At 38.8% G+C, this 23,387-nt stretch overlaps 1 protein-coding gene across 4 annotated transcripts; it reads right to left on the reverse strand.

The window, feature by feature from the left end:
* Positions 1–848: 848 nt before the first annotated feature.
* Positions 849–22,454, reverse strand: TRA2A (transformer 2 alpha homolog). Of its 4 annotated transcripts, none has more exons than XM_051609531.1 (8): positions 22,218–22,454; positions 12,878–13,011; positions 11,264–11,435; positions 8,129–8,317; positions 3,372–3,487; positions 2,773–2,880; positions 1,997–2,064; positions 849–1,825 (listed from the first exon to the last, which is right to left on the reverse strand). In XM_051609531.1, the coding sequence occupies exons 1-8, from the start codon at positions 22,251–22,253 to the stop codon at positions 1,815–1,817; spliced, it is 834 nt and encodes a 277-aa protein (XP_051465491.1). In that variant the 5' UTR covers positions 22,254–22,454; the 3' UTR covers positions 849–1,814. The 4 variants fall into 4 exon arrangements, with proteins under 4 accessions (XP_051465491.1, XP_051465492.1, XP_051465493.1 ...); XM_051609532.1 differs by having other exon boundaries at positions 11,264–11,363; positions 22,218–22,394; XM_051609533.1 differs by having other exon boundaries at positions 12,878–13,602; positions 22,218–22,392.
* Positions 22,455–23,387: the final 933 nt, after the last annotated feature.

Here is a 23,387-nt window from a genome sequence, read left to right on the forward strand (position 1 = left end):
CACAAATACCATAATGTGGCAAGAATAAGCCACCTCTGTCTCGCTTCCTGTTACAGCAATTCCCTGATCCTGAATGCCTCCCCCAGCCAGCCCTGCAGCTCTTTCCCATGCTTTTGCTTCCAGTTGCCCTGTAATTTCTGCCCTTATTTTCGAAAGGACAAAACAAAAATTGAGAATACCCAAACTTCTCCATTATTAGACTTAAGCATTTTGGTTTACAGAAAACAATGTTTTTAACTCTTTCCCATTTGTCTGGATGGTGTAATAACCATCAAGCCAGAACTTCTTTTGTCACCAGTTTCTCCTGGCATATCATATTAAGGCTTTAAAAGAGTTGGATGTGTTTGTTTCTTTTAATTACTTGTAACAGTTCCTGGCACTGACATTCAGAAATTATTAACAAAATTACATTTCATAGGCTTACCCTCTTAAAATTATGATAAACCCTCTTGGTGGCATTCCCTGACAATCAGGATGAAATTATTTTTGCTGAGGGCTTTTTAGTCCTATTCCTTCTGTGTGCCAACACTGACATTCAACCAGCCACATGGTGAGTTACTTCAGAGGGCAAAACTTGCCAGAAACCTAAACAAAGTCAGTAGTGTTTCCTTCCTTAAACCATCTCACCACCAACCCAGCAAGTGCCAAAGATGGCACAAGAGAAAGCTGGGCTACCCACTCTGCTCAGCCATCCTGTATAACTGCATGCTGATTCTCAGGGGAGACAAAGCTCTTGAGAAGAAAGATATACGCTGACTTTATTATCCACACAGCAATATAGAGTCTTGTTTAACCTATATTCCAAGGTGACACAAAATTCACAACAAAAGACCAAAAAACCCCACATCTCAGTGGAATTAACTTTTATTAAGGGGAAAAAAAGGTTTATATGTAGTTGTAGGGTTTTCCATCCACACTTTCAAAACTCCAAAAAGGACTTGAAACAAAACTTGCTTAATCATTATTGCAATACCAAAAAGTCGGTGGGGTCTTTTTTTTTAATTGTTTAAACAAACAGCAAATTATACAACTAATTGCTACGTTCAATAAATATTTTTCTCCTGCACCAATTAAGGGGAAATACTCAACCAAGTACAATAAAAAGTCCGGGATTTTTACAGTTTTAACTTCAAATGTTATCCACTGTGTAGCACTCCAGAAACTGCATCTATAAAACACAGCCTTAATTTTGAGTGTACAAGGATCTATTTTCCCAGTCAATCAAATACCAAATTTTGCTCCAGCTCAAATAGTCTACACTCAAAGCAAATACCTGACAAAAAAAAAATTAAAAAAATTCTCTGGTTCATGACAAAGTAAATTTTTCATCACAGAAAAGGCTCAAAGTTGTTACGTGTTTATCAAAGTAACAGGTAAACATTTTAACAGAAAGATTAACAAGTTACGTGGAAATGCAGGTTTATATTGAAGTATCTGAGTGTGTATATTACATATGACATGCAAGCTTTAAAAATATCAATCCTCTCTTCCAATTAGTCAGGAATCCAATTGTTTTAAAACAGAAGAGGAATGACTTCCAAAACATATCAGCACTTTGGGTTCTCTATTTAATTTTACTTAAGATTTTTTACTACACAAAAACTACAACAATTACAATATTTAAGAGTATTACAATAAGGAGGGATGGAAAACAGGAATACTTGAACTGAAAATATGTATATTCTAAATGAACCAAAGATTTGTAAAAGCGCTGGATGGAGGACAAGGAAGGGAGGGATAGGAGGGAAAGCAGTAGGGAAGATCTGAACTTTGTATTTAAAAATCATGTCCTCAACTCTTAACTCTTCTCATCTTCAGTAGCGCCCTGAAAAAAAAAAAAAGGCAATTACTATGAACAAAGTGTAAACATGTCAAGTCAGCTTTAACATGCCCAGCTTTTATGCTTTCACAATTAGAATTTCCACTGATTGATTAATACTAGTAACAACAAGGTTTAAGCCAGCCATATTCTATTTATTCACTTGTATTTACTTACTTGGACTATAGGAACGGGATCTCGATCGTGATCGGTATCGACTATAATAAGGCGATGGTGATCGTCTCCTTTAAAGGAAATTAAAAAAGAAACCAAACAACATCCATTATGAAAGCAGCCTTATTCACATCACTTCTACAGAACAGAACCATTTCCTTAGTGCTGAAAGACTTGGCCTGCATGAATGATTTCAGCTTTATTTGGCTGTGGCTTACAGTTATTTAACAAATGCTTTTATATTTCTCTATTTGATGTGTTTAAAACTGCAAGATATTCCCAGACACAGAATTTAATAAACCCTCACTAGCTTTGCAAACACATGAAGTGCTTTTACAGATGCCTACAATTCTTGTTGAACAACATTCTCTGAAACTAGATAACTTTCAAAACAGTGAGATGGTTATGAAATGTCAAGCATTAAAAATCCCATCTACAAATAACCTCTTTTTAAACAGCACTGTGCGTCAGCTGTCCCTGGTTCTATATACAGCATGGAAAAATGCGTTCCCTTTCTGTCCATGAGATTGAGGGCACATGCTCTACCTCCTTCAGGTAGCAAAATTAACCCATTGCCCAACTGTATACTGTAGAACTAAATTACATGAACACTGAAGATCATGGCTACTTTAATCCCACAGAATCTAACATAGTAAGGCCCTAACACACAGCAATCACCTATGCAGAATCTTGCTACATACTGAACAAGAGGTTTTGTCACTTCTCATTTTTTCCATCAAATCCTCTATTCCTACAGAAATAAAATAAATATTAGGTACCTGTATCTGTAGTCATATTCTTCGTATCTGTCATACCCTCTGTCATAGCCCCTATCATAATATGAGTCACGGCGACGACCTGCTCCACCACCACCACCGCCTCCACTGCTATTAGAGAAAAAGCAAAAAAATTACTTTAGATATTTACTCATCATCTTGATTTTAAGTACTTATAGTGTTATTGTAAATCAGACACTTACAGGCTATTCCATGAAACAATCTAATAATGAAGCATTGAGAGAAAAACACGTTCAAAAAATCCCAAAGAACCCATCGAGAATTGAGCACGATCCCCGTAAAAATCGAGGGCAAATGGACACCTTAGTATTTAAGTAACTGCTGGAGTGGACTGACCATGCTGGATACATTTTAAAATAAGCCCTTCAGTTTTTTATTATAAATAAAGGCACAATCAACTACAGTAGGATTTAATAGTGTATGTGAACCACAGTAATATTTTATATTAATAACTTAGTGCTAAAATACAATTGGCATAACTCTAACATTAAAAAAAAAAAGCTCTGTTTTTTCAACCAGACTCCAAACATTGAGTTTAAATAAATTTAAATCCCAATACAGGAAATGAGTGAACTCCTTACTGTGTTGGCCTGCCCATGTAGATGCCTGGAGTGGGTGTATGTGCTCTCTTGGTGATTGAGTAATCCACTCGAATCCTCCTGCCATCCAGCTCCATACCATTTGCATGCTCCATTGCCTGTAGGAGACAAGGAACAGGAACATGAAACCTGCAACCTATGCTTAACTATGAAAACACACTATTCTCCATCAAAAAAACAAGCCCTGAACTTGTTTTATTTAGACTGGTTACTAGTGCCCCACTGTGGCGAATGGCTCATCTCTGTCCCCTGGCCTGTTTGCCGGCAGTCAGCGTTACAGGACTGGTGACGAGTAACATGACACGCAATCCCTTCTTAAGTGAACATGGTGCTAAACACTATCACAGTCACTTTCCCCAGACTTTGTCTTCTACCCATCAGAAAGGTAAACTGTAAGTCAACAAAGCTTTTTCTGAAAACTGCATCTTTCCTACTGCAGTCTCTGACCCAGAGGGGATGGGTGGATTCAAAAGCTGTGCAAAACAGTGGCTTCCTGTAGGGTGCATATGGCCGGATTACTGCTAGTCGGCTGCCATTTCATGCTCTCCCAGCCTCCTGCCATCTCCCTTACAAGGACCTACTCCAGCAGAGCTTAGTAAAATGGCGGGTTCAGCCTACATGGATACCTAATTACAACCTTCCTCCCCACTCACTCTCACAATAGCAGTTTGCTACAGCCATGCACATAAGGGTCTGTACTTGAGAAGCCCGTGCCTTCAGAGCCGCCTGCAGCCTGTGCACACGCTCACTGGGTGTTCTAGCCCCAGCTTCTCCAGTCTTTGGGAATCAATACAATGCCCTTTCACAAACTCAAAGTAATGGAAATAGCTTTTCAAACGAGCACAGCATACTTTGAAGAATTATATCCATGCAATAGTAACTTAAAGAAAAAAACAAACCAAACAACAAATCCAGCACACAAACCCACACTTAGGAATTTAGCAAACTGTTAATGCTGGACTTAAAAGCTATTACAACTTGTAAAGCAATTTTTTTTTTAATCCTTTCATCAGCTGCTCTAGGATCTCTGTAGATTTTTATACTAAGCACACCACTTAGCCCGATACACATTGTTTTCATTTTTCCTGTGTGGAGAAGAGACACAGTTAAAACTTTGCTATTATTGAACTGTGAGAAACAATAAACAACCTCAAAACATGAAGATGCCTCTAAGCAGAGCTTGTTTTTTTTCTTCCTTTGTTTTTGTTTTTTTTTTAAATAATGAAACAAACAGCTACTTAGAAATGCAACTTTTTGCAGTTCTCTAACAGGAACCTTATTGAATTAACATACAAGTTATAAAGGAGGAAACAAAGACCCGACACACTGTGATATCTCCAAACTGGAAGTGACTGAATTATCCCTAACCTATTTAACTAAGTTTGTGTTTCAATAATGCTGTTTATAGCAATACTATATCGCCACCTAGTGAGTTCTTTTCCCATAAAACATAACTACACTTAACCTAACTGCAAGGCAGAACCAAAGAACATTTTAAGTCTTTCAATATACAGTAAACTATGTTTTGTGAACAAAACATAATCAGCTTTAGCTTCCTAGCCTTCAAACTTTTTTTTATTTAAAAAAAAAGTCCTGTTCCACAAAGATGATCTAAATTAAAATAAAACTATGCACACATCCTAGAATGTGTGTAACTGGATATATTTTGCAAGTATTAGCAATTTCATGGTATATCAGAGTCTTCAGAAGTTTGTAACTATTAATTCCAAACATTTGAGACCTTCTTGTGTTCTTTTCTGGTATATCAAGGGTCACTTTTGATACCACAAACACTTAAAGCGTTTCTTCAACAAGCTATGGGAGAAGTTCTGGTCACAGAATGTTAGGGGTTGGAAGGGATCTTGAGAGATAATCTAGTCCAAGTCACCTGCCAGAGCAGGAGCCCCTAGAGTAGGTTACACAGGAATGCATTCAAGCAGGTTTTAAATGTCTCCAGAGAAGGAGACTCCACAACCTCCTTGGGCAGCCTGTTCCAGTGTCAGACCACAAAGTTTCATCCAAATCTCAGCAGAGTTTCAAGGAGTAGAAGAGATTCCACATGAAATCCACATGAAATTAGAATCGATATGTGTACCCAACACTTCTTTCCCAGTCCTGTTAGAATGGAATGACTGAAGCTACCACAATGCTTTGACAGCTGCTCTAACTAGTAGTTATTAAAAGCTAAATCTCCACTCCTCTTTAAGACCAAGATAATCATAAACAGCTAAACACAAGGCTGCTATGGTGTCATATTCAAGCTGAAGTTCTGAAAGTCCAAAACAGCCTAAGTGAAAAGAAACATTACTGCTTCCACCTTTTGTTATTTTTAGGACATTGCAAATCGTTACTTTCAAAAAATGCTATCTTACACTGTCTATGGATTTCCACCACATCAAGTCTGCTGACAATTCAGGATCTTTACCACCATAGGAGCCAGAAACATTGCACCACTTGGTTTCAGAATGTTGACACAAAGTAGTAACATTTTAACCAGCTCAGTAACAACTAGTTTGCAAGAATGGTAACCAGCAATAAGTAAGATCCTGAGGGATTTCAGCTGCAACAGAATCCACAAAACACTGATACTGACCTCCCTTAAACCAAGTTATGAAAGTTTAAACAAAACTACTCACAATTCATTTGGTGTTGAATTTTAACACTAACAGTGTTTGAGAGTATGCCGGCTGATAGGTTTCCCAGTGTTACCTGCTGGAATTCAGTTCAACACCTCAAGTTTTGTATTATCTTTATTGGAAGGCATAGGGAGTTAGTTTTGGGGTTTTTTTTTTACTATTTAAGAGGAAGGGCATTTAGAACAACTAATTCAGGTGTCCTTGCTTTTAAGCATACTCATCTATTCAGATTTGATCTTTCTTCCACACAGAGAATTATTTAATGTTCTTCAGTATTCTCTTGCAGGGCCCGTAAAGAGTTTCACATCTATAGCTGTATCTCCTTTTTCTACACTAGATGCCTCTTATTGCCATCTTCTAATCTGTCCTCAAGGCCCATGAAAACAAGCCAAATTAGTTTTTCTCCTGTACTCTCTGCCAAACTAGTTCAGTTCGGTAAATTCCAAATGCTGGAAGGTTTTGCAGCCTTTCCCCCCTTTCACACACCAGCTGATTGGGGAGGAAAAAAAAAAAGTTTAATTACATTCCCAGTTATTTTAGTTCCTGCTTAAGGTGTTTATCTTTATTTCTGTTTTTGACTGCAAGTAATATCCTTTTTTTTTAGTTCTTTGCATTCCAGTTTTGTATTATCTGCCGAAACAGCTTTCTACTGAACAAATTACTTCATGGTATTTACACGGAACATCTTAAGAAATGCACAGTATCATGCATGACCATTGCCCACGGCAACTAGGAAAAAACTCTACTTCTAAAGACATATGAAGCAGTAAACCAGACAAGACTGGCATATCAGTGCAACAAGAAATACTGTGCAAGTATTCTGGCTGTTAAATGTTCTACAAAACAGTCCCATTTTTAAAATCCCACCAAACTCAGAAGTGCAAAGAAATACAAGACTAAAAGTTAGAAGAAAGTAGGCCACTGAAGATGGATAAACAGCTATCCACCCCACTAACTCTTTTCTCAACCTGTCAAACTGATAATGGGAAAATAGAGGGACATTAAAGGAAGTTTTGTGCACTTTTACTTACCCCTATAAACTGCAACAGCCACCCACAAATAAATCTGCAAACCCCACCCTTCCCATAACTAATTCTCTATTGCATCATACCAGAAATCAAAGATCAGAACAGAGTCTAGTACAATTAAGACATCCATGATACATTTTTTCTCATTAAAATACCATCTAGCAGTGTTCACTTTTCAGCTACTGACAGTAGGTTCCACAGCTGTCACTCTCCCTTCCTTCAATGCTAAGTGAGAAGAGTCATAGCCAAGCATTACGAATTTACTTATCTAAAGAGAATCAAACAGCAAATCTGAAATACCTGCCCAAGACTATTAGTCAATAAACAAAATGCTTCAAGTCTGTGACCTTGTCTGCTCAAAAGGAGATAACTCCACAGTGAAGGCTTAACAAATTATTTTTTGTTTTTAAAAAAGGAAGAGTCTTTACTTCTAACAGAAATTTCATCTACAAGTTTGATTAAATGTAGTAAAGGTGTCAGTATTCTTACACAGGTAAAAAAAGTACCACTCACTATAGTGAACCATAATACAAGCTGCTGTTCATATTCTTTGATTCTTTCCTTATAGATCAATTACACTAACAACTCAGATCAGCTGTAAATACTTACCTATATAACTAGCAAAGTCATTGGCCAAGACACAAATCAAGACAAACCCCACTATTTTTCAAATGCATGATGATATGTTTTTAGAGAAGAAAATGGAAAGTAATCTTCAGAATTTTGATAGATACGGAAAACTACTTTGAAGAGTAAACTTTCAAAACATTTCAAAAATACTGGGAGGCTTTTGTCTAAAGATTCACTTCATTTTGAAATAACAAACTAAAATCAAAGCACAAGGCTCATCAGTCATTTAGTACAGACAGCTCATACTCAAAATTTGCCCAATAATCTGAACATTGAACTAAAGTGCTTTATCTGTTTAAAAGTGTCATGTAATAGAACAAAATATTTTAATGTCACTGTGAGAACCTGCTAGTGAATACACATTTAAGAACTTTTTTCCCAGTGATATCTATAAAGATCATGCACAAGGACACATCATTTTAAAGTAATAAAAGAATGAATTTACCTCTTTAGAGTCATCAATTCTCTCAAAATAAACAAAAGCAAAGCCTCTTGATCGTCCAGTCCGTTGATCATAAACGACATTGACACCAGTCAAAGGTCCATACCGGGAAAAGACTTCACGCAAATCTCTCTCAGTAGTGTACAAACTGAGACCAAACACTCCAAGACATGTATTGGGATCTGGATTAGCCTGGTGAGACAAATGTTCAATTCAAGTTAAGTTTATAAAAAACAAGTTATACATTTCCATATCAAAATTTATCAACTATAAAAAAAAATAATCTGAAGAAAACAGATTATTCAAGTTTAATACTTCAATGGTAATCATTCAAATAATAAGATATTTTAAAAAGCAACTACTTCAATTATTTTCGTCTTGGAAAAAGAGAGCAATGAATTTCTTGTGTTCGTGAAAAATTCCATTGAGAAAAATTAAGCATTCTGATTACAGAAAAGCTATAGAATAACAGGAACTTATTTTCTGAGTATTTCACACTCAAATCACCAAAAAGATGCAGACACGACATACAAGTCTGTGCTAAGAACAGGTCAGGCAGCCTGAACCTGCTCCCACCTTCAGCCTTTGTGCATGCTCATCACTGGTACTAAAGAGTGCATGCTGCCTCCAGCTGCATACAGTAAAAGCATTTCAGCTCCTAACCATGGACAGATGAACTATAATTTAGCTCCTACCAAAGCTTCCTACCTCCTCAACATTTTCTATCAAACTACACTAAAAGTTAATATTTACATTTGAAAGTTTATCCTTCTCCACTTGTAAACTGGATGAAAATAACCAGCAGCTTTTATCTAGATGGTAAGAAGCACTGAAGGCCAGTTGTGTGAAACTAATCCAAAAGCATGCACTCTTTTCTAGAGCCAAGACTCTCAACTCCTTAATGTGATGTGGGATAGAGATCTACTTAATACATTTCACTTCAACTAAAGGAAGTAAAAATATTTAATTGTTCAAGGTACTGTATGATTTCCAAGTTTCTCCACATACCAGAAAGTTCATCTAATGCGAATTCCACTGCAAGAATTGTTTTGATCAAAATGAGTATTTTTTCAGTTAAGCTTCTAGCATCTGTTATACTAGACACAATTTAAAATAATAGAAAACGGGCATATGGATTTAATGCTTCTGCAAAAATACTAACTGGAGATCGACAATTGAAATTTCTGTTTCAGTTTCAAATTTTCAAAGCCACTGAAAACACAGTAGTTTATTGCTCAGAGCTTGCCTTTCAACCTGATTCAAAGAATGAACAAGTTTAGATCTTTGGTTGTGTTCTCGTCAGCTTCTGTTCAGAAATCCATTGCGAAAATAAAGATACCCAAATTACTCAAATATTTTAAGTTTCTTTCTTTCCATTTGTCACAGTTCAAATTTTTGTCTGAAGACGTGAATCTTCTACAGTATCTTATTATAGATTAAGAGCACAAGAAAAACTGGTAGTTTGTAATTTGAAAACTTTACTTTACAGATTTAGGTTTCTTTTTTATCAATTTAAATCTGATAATTCAGTGGCATCAACAGCTTTACTTTTATTACTGAAGCTCTTGTAAGCCTAATGAAACCCGTAAGTTTTTAAAACCATCATTTGAACAAGTCCCTCCACACAGTACATAGTAGTATCCCCTTACACTTAAACCTTATCATCTTTTCTGAGGCAAGAGAAGTACCAAGAATCAGTCTCTGCGTCCTAAGGGACAAGTGACAGCTACATCATCACTGAAAGGGCTAATCTGATTGTGAAGGACTACAAGACTACTTTTACATTATGTTTTTGTACTGCCTCCTATCAGCACAGTATGCATGCTCTCTCTACAAGGTCAGAAGTGGCAAAATTGCTGCCAATTTTCCTCAGTGTCTTTAGGACCTTGTGATTTAGGGGATTCAAATCTGGTTGATTTGAGTTACATTTTGACACTACTAGAACTACTACTCCTCACAGAGGCAGTTCCAAGACTTCTTCACAGTATTTCCTAGAGTAGTAAAGTGGATTAATTCATCTTTCACTAGAAACCTACTAAACCTTTTGAAGTTCTGTTATTCCTGCCAATTTCTAAAGACATTAGATTCATATTTACATCATGATTAAACACTGGCAGCAATCCACAAAAAGCATAACTATGAACAGCGCTTCATAACAGCTTAAGCCACTGTACAATAGCACTGCTGTAGTCTTGCCCTTTTCCATATACTCTTTGCTTTCCCCCTCGCATTGGTATTATCTGGTCCTGGTGAGTTGCTTCACCAAGGTAAGCCTGCTAAAAATTATACTCTTTTTGACAGGAGTAGTAAAAAATTTGGAGCAATTTAAAAAGATCAGAAAAACATCAGGGCCCTCAGCAAGGAAGAGGCAGACCTGTGTGTAACGGCACACATTCAGATCAGCCTGAAGTAATGCAGAACCAGAAGCCAGGGCACTGAAACAGTTTATAAAGAAGGCCATTGGGAGAAACCTCTCAGAATGGCGTATTATCGGTATCTTAGATCTTGGCTGGTGCACCTGTACTTTGTCCTGTCCACACAGAGGTACAGCTCCCATTTAAGTTTTGAGAGGCTTACTGATCCTTTTAATAACTGTAAGTTTTTCTCGTCTAATAAGATTCATACATTGGCTGGTAAGACATGGAATTATTTCTTCAAGTTAAATTAATTACTCAGAGGTGCAAAATCATGAGCAATCTTCAACACGATATACTGTATGTTATAAGCAAATAAACACAAGAATTTTGCACTTTGACTCCCCTAGTCAATCTTACCAATGATGTCAGTTGTTTTTTTTTTAAAGCGTGTACAGAAAAGGTCTCATTTTTGTGAAGGGTACATATACATGGAACTACAACAAAAACAATCAGAGCAGAGGGAAAGAGATGTCACCCTATCTGCACACACTGACTTGCAATGGTATGATTTTCAGTCAATTTCTACAACTGCCCTATCAGCTGCAGGCCCAAGAAGCAAGTGCCCAGCTGTAAGGACAGAGTTTGCTGCATCCCCTCCCTCTCAAATTCCTGTAACCTCCAGTGATAAGACAGACAAAATTCAGACTTCTGGTAACTTGGACTACATCGATGTAAGCAGCAATTGTTTTGTTGATACTCAGCCTTGATGAACATGACCTACTCTGCTGCCAGTGTGCCTTCTCCTGTTGGACATTGGAGAATGACTACGGCTCCTTCGACGACGGTATTCTGGTGTGTATGATCTGCTTCGAGAACGTCTCCTATGGGAATGAGAATGGGAATGGGATCTGGAGCGAGTGTAACGTCTGTGCGAATGTCTTCTGGACCTGGATCTTCAACAAAGAGAAAGCTTTTAGTTAGGTCATATGCATGTAAAGTATTGAACTGTAAGCCTTACATTTCCTAGGATTTTTCTTTTGCTTCTACTTTAGATGCTGTGCATCTGAAGACTGCACGGATCTCTAACAGCCTGCTTAGGAGCATGACTTTTAACTTTTGACATCCAATAAGGATTATATTCATGATAGTTTTCAGGAATTTCAAAGTTTAAACTGATACCAGTAACTAACTTGCACAAAGATACAGAAACCAGACAGGCCACACTGTAAATGCTGGTTTTGCTGAATAATTGAAAGATCTGGCAGCACTACAGTGCTATGGTATCTAGCAGCACCTACAAAGTTCACTTGGTCTTGAAAATTATTCAACATGAAAAAAGCGCTGCTTAACTCCTCAAGCACTTATTTGCAAACATCTAGCCAATGATAAGCTCTTTTTTCAACCAGCATCATCCCATCAAAGATGCATGATTCCATACAGGCATTATATTCTAACAACAGGTAGTTAGTTATTCAGGTAAAAGTTGCAAGAAGAGAAGCTGTAAGATTAGGCTGAACTTTGGGAATTCAGAGCACAGTAACTCTTTTTCAGCTGCTTTGGTGTAAAGTGTATAAATAGGGAAGACTAATGACTGATCTCTCAAAAACCAGGCAGGAAGAACAACATATTACTATGTAATTCCTCTTCCTTGGCCCCCAGTCTAAAAATACTGTCTTCACCAGTATGATGGTTCAAGGGAAGTGCGGAATAAGTAGTATAAGCCAGATAATATTTAATAACATATTTAGAGAGGGGGGAAAAAAAAAAAGACACTCCACTGCACTGGGGTAAGGAAGGACACAAAAGTAGCTGTACAGCATTGAAAAATTAATTTACATCTTAAGGCTCCCATAATCAAGAAGCTATCCATGCCCAATGTAAGTCCTAGTTTTTGGTTTTTGTTTTTAAAGCCTCCGATGAATGAATGTCAAGAACTTCTCCAAAAGTTACAGAGCTTACTCCTTTTATCTAACCCAGACTACCTTTGCTGCAGTTCTCACTTGACTATTCTTTTTTCCTAAAGCAGGGGTCCACATAAGTTCCCCACCAAAAAAGATGTTAGGGAAAGGGGGCATAAGCTTTTAGAGAACTGAGATGCAATCCCTTTTTCCTCTTCTAGAAGAGATAGATCTACAGATTTTAGTTGCAGTTTCTACATTATATCTTCTATTTGTATTATTTTCTGTATACATACCCATGCTTTATTACTCATGGAATCTTCCCCCAAATTTGTCCACCTATATAGCCACTAACATACAAATTAACACAGTACTGTTATAACATCCCAGTAGATTTATAATCTTTATAGCAAGAGGAAAAAAAAACGTCATCAATGTACTAAAAGAAGAGGCATAAGCAGCAACTCTGAATTAACATTAATAATTATTGGACATACCTTGATTTTGATCTTGACCTAGAATGCGATTCAGAATGTTTGGAAGCCCTCGATGGACTACGAGATCCTGACCTGCTCTCCGATTTTACACGAGCAGGACTCCCAGCTGGAGATTTTGACTGGGAGCGAGACTCCTAACAAAAAAGACAGTATTAAAAATGGTATTGGTTGTATAAATGCCTAACTCCTAACATTTAAAGTACAGTAATTCTATTATATTGATTGCTCCTGAAAAACAAATGGTTAGGCAATTCCCTCCAAAACAAATTTCATTTTGCTAACCCACTGTTAATATTGTATGCTTTCCTCAAATAGGTCCCTGCTTGAACCAGATCACCAATTCTCTATTAACTAAGTAATCATGCAAATTCATCTACAACTTGATCATACAGACACTGGAACATAAACCATACATTTACTTAACCTAGGACCCATTCATTCTTCCAGATTCTTTTAATTCTACTTCACTCTTGCTTTCTACTTTTCTTCATTCTTCATTGAGTTTTTCATTTTTCATACTTCGTGTATTCTTCCCCAATTCAAACAATTCATTAAAGCCTTAAAAAAACATTCAAGTGCTTCTATCTGACCAATCTTCTGTTCAATTTTTTCCCCCATTCAATTTTAATTTTCTGATCTTTAATACTTTTCATTAGCCTTCTTTTATCTTGATTTATCTTCCACATTCTTGGAAAAAACTCTTCAATTTCTTCACGAACATTAACCTTAATGGAAAAAGAACATTTAGTATATTTAAGCACGTGGGGATTATAAAACTCTGCTGGAGTTCAGATGTTATCTACCAAATTGAAAAGCCAGCAGGTAAAGTGCAAGAAACTATTTTATAAAACAACTTTTTTTAAAAAAAAATCTTTAAAACTGTATACGTGTCTATGTTCTAACAATGAGCTGAGTTCTCAGTGTTTTACTGTATTTTTAAAGCTACCCTCCTCCCATTTCAGATTTTTTGGTAAGATACAGATACACTAAACACTAATTAGCATAAATATATTAAAGTATTGATATCAATAACTGTGATATCCCCCCTAAAACAAGTAACTATGCACTTCTCAGTATCAAATATCCAAAATTCTACCTCTACACATTATTACTAAGACACTCTCAGTTCAACAGAATGGCTGCAGATTTCCAGTCAAAACCTATCTACTATGCACATACTTACTTGCATAACACATGCACATTGATATATGAAAGACAAATTATTTTTCTTCCTAATTTTTCTTCCTCGTTGTTATCCTGTTTTCCTTGCACACAACTTAATCCATATAAAACAAGATGTATAATAGTACAATTCAAAGCAATCCAGTAAAAGTAAAGACAGGAGGGTTTTTTTCTTGCATGATAATGCACACAAGAGAAAAACTAGGAAAACAAGCAAACAAAGAGCAGGTTAGGATTTCCTCACATTTTACAGTGTTCAGCATTTCTAGGGAGCTTAGCTATAAAAAAACCCTACAGAATAGTATGCTGTATACCTCTTTAAATTCATGAAAGAAAATGTGCAAAATTCTTCATTAAAAAAAAAAAAAAGCATAGCAAGTCCCCTTCCCGTAAGTGTTATATTTCATGTTTGTATAATTTCTCCTCCTGCCTGTGCTCACAATGTTTTCCCCAACTTATACACTCTGCCTATGTCCAGATTTACATTTTCTTTTGCTGTTAAATTCTTCAGTACTTTGGGCTGAAGTTCTTTTCAAAGGATCTGCCCTTGCATTTCAAGACAATAAACCCACCAGAAATGGAACCTGAGAGACCCCTTACTAAAAAGCATTACAGCTACACTATCTTTCCCCTTTACCTCAATAAAAAGGACAAGGGACACATGGAGCATTGTCACCCACTGGGATGACAGGCCTGCCAAACTTATAAATGAAGGCCAAATTCAAAGCTTGGCTGTGATACATGGTGCGTATAACCAGGTCTGCATTATAAGCTACTCTTATTAAGCTGGTTATCTATCTACATGACTTTCACTGAAACAAAAGGATAGATGTGCACTTAAATATTATATATATTTTTTACATTTGAAATCCACTGTTCACTATAAAAAAATACATTTCCTTTTAGAACCACTAACATGCTGGTTAATTACCTTGCCTTTATTTTTGTACTCTCCATTGTTTGATAGCCTCCTTTAAACTTCATCCCCTCCAACAATTGCCAATTTCTCTGGGAATTATTTCCACTTCTCTCCCTAGCATATAAGTGATCAGCAATATAGACAAACATTTAACATGACATAATTCAGATTTAGAAAACCTCCTTCCATAAAAAGACAAATAATTCACTCTTCTCAGTCATTCCTTCATGAGGATGCTATGTTGTCCTTACTGAAAGATCAATTCTTGAACAAGAACTTTGGAAACTTGAATAAAACAAAAACCCAAAACCTAGTTACTGCACAATCTACATGTATTGGGAAGTGTAAAAAATACCAAGGACCCAATCACTCCCATACAATTCAAAAATTAGCTTACTGTCCTTATCTAGTAAACCAAAGCATCTTATGACACCAACTCCAGAGTTTCCAGCAGTATATGACAACAAATCAGAATTAAGTTGCCAACAGTAGCTGTGACAATTTCATGTAGGCAAGTCCTCTGGAAGCTGGTTAAGCCCTTTAGGGGCTGCACTCACAAAAATACAACTTTTAAAATTGGAGTGATGGAGGTGACACCATTAGTTCTTATGCATTCAAACTTCTTCAAACAAAGTAACTGTAGATGTGAACTGCAGCCCAAGAGGGATCCATTACCTGTTAGTAGTTGCATACTGCGTCTGTCACTGGCAGGCAATTACATCTCATCTTCTGATGCAACATAGATCACCTAGTTATATCTCCTACACTTTCAAAAGGAGAGACTAAAGGAATCACAATAATCTGCAAGAATTTAAGAACTTAAGGATGACACTGAAAAAATACCTAATAAGATTTATATCAGCAAGACCACAGGCAGGGATTAAGAGATTCAGAGCTTCAAGGAGTCACAAATGGAGATTTTAAAGAATTTTCCTCCTCTATATCTTACTCTATATCACAAGACAGACCCAATTGTTCCACGTAAACAGTTTATATCCATTCTGCAATATGAACAGGAAAATTATCACATCTTTCTTAGTACATCATCTTTAACAAAACAGACCTCTTATCCAAAAGCATTAACATCTCTCAATTCTGTACTAATCTTTAAGCAATCTTTATATTCTGATCTTAGCTCCACTGTTATTACAGAATTTAAATACTGCTTAAGAAAGAATAGTCTTAAATTTATCTCTGGACCCTCAACATTTTCTTACCTTTCTGTTATAAAAATCCTCAGATATTTAAAGGACACAGATAAGACTACATTTCTTAAACTCAGCTTCTCATCCCACAACTATCTTACAAACGCCTTCTGCTTTATTATGCAACTGTCAAGTCACTGCTTTCACCCTTACAAACTTGTAGGCAGATATTCACTGTGACCATGTCAAACTATCTAGATTTGCTGTCACTATGGCCTGTAGGAAGAGACAGTCAGCTAACTTCCCAAAATATACTTGAGATCAGACTTGATAAATTTGTCAATCACTTTCCTCAAAACAACAAAACAAAAAACACAAACCCCTAGACAAGAACCCCACCTAAAATAATAATTAAAAAAAAATCTCAATTGTAACAATTGCACTTCCTCAAGTACACAGCAGGAAATAGGATTAATGATTCACCAAGAAGTGGAACTTGGAGCCAAAGAAATTATTGTAGGCCAACACAAAATTCAAAGACTGCAGCTTTGGTTACTGCTTCTCTAGATAAGGTGTGCAGCTAGAAGCATTTAAAGAGAGCACTGAAGAGTATTTTTCATACTTGTTACCCTCTCTTTTCCCAGAAGGAACAAGAAGAAACAAAGAAGGATGGGAAGAATACCTCCCCCTAACCTATTAGCTCATGATGACACAAACCCAGTAACTCAACAACTACCAAAATCTGTAGATCATCCAGGAGAGGAAGATGTCTGTCACATCAATGCACTTCATCCATACTGGTACAACTGTCTAAACCATATAATTGATGCTTGTATCTACCATTTATCTTCCTCACATCCTTCAAAAGGAATGCTACTTCCCAATACAACTACTACTTTAAAAGCATTCTAAACACTTAACGCGAAGTAGAATTGTTAAAGTCTTTACGACATAATATTTCAGTTTTCCACCTATCCTGAGAGGGTATGATGAAGAACATGGGGGGGGGGGGGGGGGGGGGGGAGGGGAAGGGTGGAGGCAATAAAAAAAACAAAACAAAATTATTCTCACTCTTCCAGCCCTCTTCTGTCCTGAACTTCTGTCATGCCTTATCTCACTGAACACCTTACTACTTCTGAGTATGACAAAAAGGCTATCAAAATTTAAAGCAAGACAATAAGGAAAAAGAACTGAATAAGCTTAAGATTAGGCTTTGCTATAGTAAAGCACGAGAAGTGAAATGGCAAGAAAAATATCACTAAATCACACAGAAGTTTCAGTGGAAATTCCTTTGACCTTGCAAAGAAGAAATATATACGAGGTAAAAAAAAGGACAGGACAAAAAGTAGTCTAGCAATACCATTAATCCAGCAAAACAGCAGTTCAGAATTTACAAAAACCTGCTAAATTTGCCCAAACTTTGTAAGTGGACAGAAAAACAAAAGCAATTACAAAAGAAATTTAGCAGCAGCTTGCATTCACTGGATAATACTGTCAATTTAGTGACATTTCATTTAGAAGAAAGGGCAAGATTACAGTTTAGCCACTGTTTTGAAAGAAATCTACCAACTTTCCCTGAAGATCACCACAGAAGTTAAATAATTTTTGCTTCATGCTATGTTACATCACTCTATACTAAAAACTGATCCCTTAATAAGCTGTTCTATAAATATTTCGATAATATATGTAGTAAGCTTCTGTATAAAAAAGAAATTCAAGTCGTACTATTTTGAAGATGTGTATTAAAAAAGTTACCAATATCAGCGAACTTTATGCATTTCTCAATTATACTGCTATAACTGAAAGGAAAAAAAATAAGAAAGAGGAAGCTTCAGCAATAAACTATTGGAAATTACTAGTTAATTTTCTCACTGAGGCTTGAAAACACGCCTCTGCAGGAAGGGTTCTGTAGTCACCCTTTTATCACACACAGAAGATAATAGAATTTATTTTCAAAAAAGACCAGTCTTCCTGGCTGACATGGTTCAGAACAATCTATAATTTATTTTTAAAAAGGGAAAAGAAAGAAACCTGTCTTCCAGAAAAAGTCTCCTTTGCCACACTGGTCATTACAAACCATAGGATGATCACAGCACTCTCCAAGCGAATACTGAACTCCTGAACATAAGCAGACCATCATGCCCATATTTCAAAAGGTATGGAAAGCAATATGCCTCCCTTCCCATACAGGTGGCAGATTGCCACTACATGAGAGGTTGAATACAATAAGCTAAACAGACTTCCCCCGTGGTTTCTAGTGCTTTTTTTGGCTTGTTTTTGTCTTTGTGTTTTGTTGTTGTAGCTTTTATTGTCTGTTTTTGTTTTTGCAAAATAAATTATCTCTAAGTTGATCAGATTTAGGTAACTAACATTAGAACACACATTAAGTGTTTTGCATACAAGCTTCATGAAGCAAATACAAGACACATTCACAGTTAATCTCATCCAAAAGCTGCTTGCACACATGAACTATGCATATACTTCCTTCAACAAGATGGCTCACATGCAAAATCATAAACTTCAAGTGACTTACTAGCCTGAGATCAGTTAGAGATTCTGCACAGAGCAGGAAGAAGCATCTCATCAGAATGAGGGAAGGCAACCAATGTGAAGTTCTAACATGGAGTTCTACCTTTGTTCTGATAAAATGCTTTATCTATTTAGATGAACAGCACATTAATATTGGTAGAAAACTACTGAACTTTTAAGACTACAGAAATCAAACTAACTGAAGCTCAAAAAAATACTTGATCAAAGTTTCAAATGGAGCTTCTGAAGTGCAGGTCTGCTAAGACTCCAACTTGATTCACTGCTCTGGGAAACATTTTGATAAAGTTGCATCACAGAGTGTGCACCAAATGAACACTGTGTTACGAAAAATATCAACAAATAGGAACGGAAATAAGAATTGCCTGTCATCTGACAGCAATAAGATAAAAATGCCTTATTTGTCTAACCTGCTCACTAGGAACATTCAATGATGATAAAATCCTATGACTTTCAAAATTCAAGTCACTGGTTAAGAAGCACTACTTATTTTTTTTTCTTCTTAATGTCCATAGACTTAGCTCTAGCACATCCACTGGATTTCTAATTCTTGTGTCAATTTCTTTCAATTAAATCATCATGCTTGCTTAAGGAGGGGATTTTTGTTTCAACTAGCCACATTCTTAATACAGAACTTGCTTAAGTTGAAACAAAATTACATAAAAATAGAGCAGATGTTACTTAGTCCGAGCATATTTTATTACTATTTGCTTTAAAAAAAAGACAATGAGTGAGCTCAAGAATAAAAAAAAAAGTCTACAATGACTTTACCAAGACTTGAGAAATGCAAGTTTTTAAATAGTGCACATTATGCAATCTCATTGAAAAGTTATTTCCATGATGATTCTAAATTTCCTATTCAGATTAGTTAGCACTATGATTTAAAAACTATAAATTAGAGGCAATGCATACAGATAGACAGTATCGTAATGCTGCCAAAAAACACTTTCTAATTAACCTCTCTAAGACAAAACTTCATACATTATCAACAAGCACCTTCATCTTGATATGAAACTTCATCGCCACTTGCAAGAATTTTCACGGATGTGCTTTAGGGACAGTACATACCTACACGGATAAAATATAAAAGAACTCAAGCTAAACTTAACTCCCTTACTCCTTTGGCTTTTACTTTTTTAAAAGCATATCACACTTCTCAGTACTCAAACTGAAGGGGGAGAAGGGGAAGAAGAACCTGAAGGGTACTCAGAATTCTCATTTGTGGCAGTTTCCAAGAAAGCAGGTTCTTTGCAAACTTTTTCCTGTTTCTGCAGCTCTTTCTCCCACTGAAAAACTCACATCATATTCTCTCTCCATTTCACATGCCTGCATCTAGCACCAGGACATTCAGAGTGTAATAGACAGGTTTCTCATCAATCAGGAATAACACACTGAACACTAGAGCCCCAAATTACACATTTTATGCCTTAATTTTTTTCCTGTGAACACTTTCAGTGAAAATGAAATATAAAATACTACAGCCTGAAATATATTTTTGAGTATTTTAATAACATAAACAACAAAAAAGTATTACTGAAGAAAAAAAAAAACACAACAAAAAAACCCCAACTGCTTACAAATGTTCTTCATTAGTATAATAAAAACCCCAAACTGTAAATTAATCAAGAACCTGCTGTTACATTCAGTTATAAAAAAATACCAGTATAGAAGACACTGCCACATGCCAGGTTGGTTGAGAAATTCCAGTGTTAGGAAGATAAAAGAAGTTTTCCAACTGAAGACTGAACACAGTCAGCAGGTAAATTCTCCACCACACACACACACACACACACACACACACACACACACAAAAGAACAAGTCAACTACAAAGTAGCAGTCATAGAAACTGCTACGTAGGACTTTTTAGACTTCACATACTTTCAAAACATTATTTTACTTCTACGTTTGGCAGAACAAGGCATGCAGAAATAATGAAACCACACAGCTGTATCAGGTTTTTACCACGAACAACAGATCCATTAAGGAACCTAATGCAAACTGTGCATGAACTTAACATCAGTATTTCCTAACAATAAACCACAGTGGGAATACAGACAAGAAAATAATTTTTGAAAATATAAAATTTATGTAAAATTGGAGATTGAATTAAAAATCTAAAAAAATAACAACAAAGCATACTTGTTGCTCAACTTTCTCAGGCTTAGTTGGCTTTCCCTTCAGAGATTAGTTTATTTAGCTGAAAAGAGCTTAGCTATATAGCCACCTTTGTTCAAGCAATCAACACAAGAACAGATTTTGTTTACCTCACCTGAGGAACCAGCAGCAGTCACTGCACAGCCAGGTACAGCACTCTCAGCCTAGGCAATGTTGCGATTTTTTGTAGTTTTTACTAACATTACAAAAGGTTAATAATATTCGTGTAAAAAACATCATTGGAATACGACATTGCTCTTCCAAAATTTCACTGCTTGTTTCCCCAGGCAGTACTCCTATGTAACTGCAAAGCTGCTGTCACTGGTTCATCAGAGAAAGTCACCAAAAGGATGCTCAGGTGTTCCTCTAAAGCACCTCTTAAAGAGTGAACCAAAAAAAACCTCTGCAAAATCAAAAAGAGTAAATAGTGATGGAGTGAGGACAAAGCACACATTTCTGTTTCAAGCAGCTTCTAATTCCTGCTTGCTATGGTCATCACTAGGAAAAAAAATTAAAATGAAAATGGAAGGGACTAGTCATACGTGTGTAAGAAAAACCGCGGCAATCAGAAGGAAGAGAAAATAAACAGGCCTAACAGGGTTACAAAACCACAGCAGCTTGAGAGAAAGTCTTCGGCTGCGTGATCAGCGAGTTTCAACGGTTTAACAACGAAGGCGATACCTCCCCGATGGCTTCGGGAAGCCTGGCCCGCAAAAGACCCAGCGAGCGGGCCAGCAGCCGGGAGAGGCACGCACCTCTCACAAAAGGAGCCGGTCCCTCCTCGTTCCCGCGGGCGGAGGCCGGGGCCGCGCTGCGCGGGGCCGCGCTCCGCCAGCCCCGCCGGGCGAGCGGCACTGCCCGCGGGCAGCGGGGACGGGACGGCACGGACCCCGGGGTCTGGACGCGGGAAACACAGGGCTGGGACTAGAGGACGGGTCGGGATCACGGGAAAGCAAGGAAACAAAGGGAAGGGGAGAGAAAAACTGGGCTACAGCTACGCTCTAAGCCCTGCTCTTAAAGAAAAGAAACTGCGCTAGCAGCGGTGGAGGCAACCCGCAGCACCGGAGCTCAGGGCCCGCACCCGGAGGGAGGGGGAAACGTGATGGGAGAGGGAAGGGTGCGAGGGTTAAAACAGCGGAGCTAAGCCCTGCGGCGAGGCCTGTCCGGGACGGCAAAACATAAAAAATAAAAAGAGGGAGATACGAAGAGGAGAGGAACGTGAGTCGGCCACGGCCCAGCCAAGGCTCAGGCGCCTGAAGAAGCCATTTTAGAAACAAACTGCGTTGCCCCCACCCCTACCAGGCCGGAGGAAGAAGAGTGCCCCCCCCCACCCACCTACCCCGGGTCAGCCACCCCCTTCCCAGCACGGCCCGAGCAGGGACGGCCACTCACCCTCCCCTCGAAGTTGTTCTCCTCCACGTCGCTCATGTCGGCAGAGTCCTGGCCACGGGGCTGGGCGAACGGGGACGCTAGTCCCAAGCAGCAACAGTACCCGCTGCCGCTGCTGTTGTTGCTGTTACTATTATGGCTACCGGTCCCGCCGCCCCTTCCCTCCCGCCACCGCCGCCCAAACCGCCACCCGCAGCCGCGCAAAATGGCGCCTCCGCTCCGTCTGCGCCCGGTGCCGCGCGGGGGGCGGGGCCCGCCCGGGCCCGCCCGTCACGGAGGAGGCGCGGCCGGCGGGACGGCCCGCGCGGCGGCCGCGAGCGGCGGGGGGGGGGGCGGTCGGCTGCGGCGCGTGCGCTGCCGCCTCCCCGCGCGCGCCGTCCCTCCGGCGGGGGGGTGCGGGGGGCGCGCCCCGCCCGCTCGCGGCGGAGCCTAGAGGGGCGCGACCCGCCTCGCCGCTCGCGGCGCGGGGGCCTCCCGGGGTGCGGGATGCGGGGGCCGCCCCGCCGCTCCAGCGCAGCCCGCTCGCCCCGGCCTCGGCTCGTGCACGCCGTGAGCATCGGGCTCTTCTCCTTTCCCGCCGCTCGCGCCCCGCGGCGCGCTGCCCGGTTCCGCTGCGGCACCGACGGGGCGGTGTTCCCGAGGGGTCCGGGTCCGTGCGCTCAGCGGTGCTCTGTTGTTGTGGCAGGAGATTGTTCGGCGCGGAAGGCGGTTTTGGTGGGGTTTTTTTGTTGTTTTGGTTTTTTTTTTTGTACAAATGTGAAAATGAACCCACGTGATTTGGGTTTTAAGACTAGGAAACAAAGGCCTAAATTTTTGCTTGCAGCCTGAGAATTTCCTTTTAGCCAGGATTTTACTGAAAGGCTCGTGTTTTCTGCTCAGCCACCTTGCAAGGGCTTCCCTGCTTTTGCTCTGCATCTTGTGTGCTTTTGGCACCTCTTCCTTCAGTGTACACGGGCAACTGCAGCAGGTTTGCACCTGGCAGGCAGCAGAGGCAGAGACCACATAAGTAGCTCCTCAGGTCAGAAAGTTTCCAAAGACGAGGAAACAGCTGGGCTGGCTCCGCCCGCAGCTGAAAGCCAGGGGAGCAGGTGAAGGCAAGGGGTCAGCAGCTACAGCAGCAGATTTCCCTCTCCAGAAGCAGTTCTCCTCTACCCTTTCCAAGCCTCTTGCTGG

Source organism: Apus apus, chromosome 2 (genome assembly GCF_020740795.1).
Source record: "Apus apus isolate bApuApu2 chromosome 2, bApuApu2.pri.cur, whole genome shotgun sequence".
Lineage (NCBI taxonomy): Eukaryota > Metazoa > Chordata > Aves > Apodiformes > Apodidae > Apus > Apus apus.

Excerpts from the sequence above, each read along its gene's own strand:
- TRA2A (XM_051609531.1), bottom strand. The coding sequence starts at position 22,253 with ATGAGCGACGTGGAGGAGAACAACTTCGAGGGGAGG. Across the intron at positions 8,318-11,263 it reads GAAGGCACACTGGCAGCAGA|GCTAATCCAGATCCCAATAC; the intron begins GTAGGTCATGTT and ends TTGTCTCACCAG. Across the intron at positions 3,488-8,128 it reads GAATTGATGACTCTAAAGAG|GCAATGGAGCATGCAAATGG; the intron begins GTAAATTCATTC and ends TGTCTCCTACAG.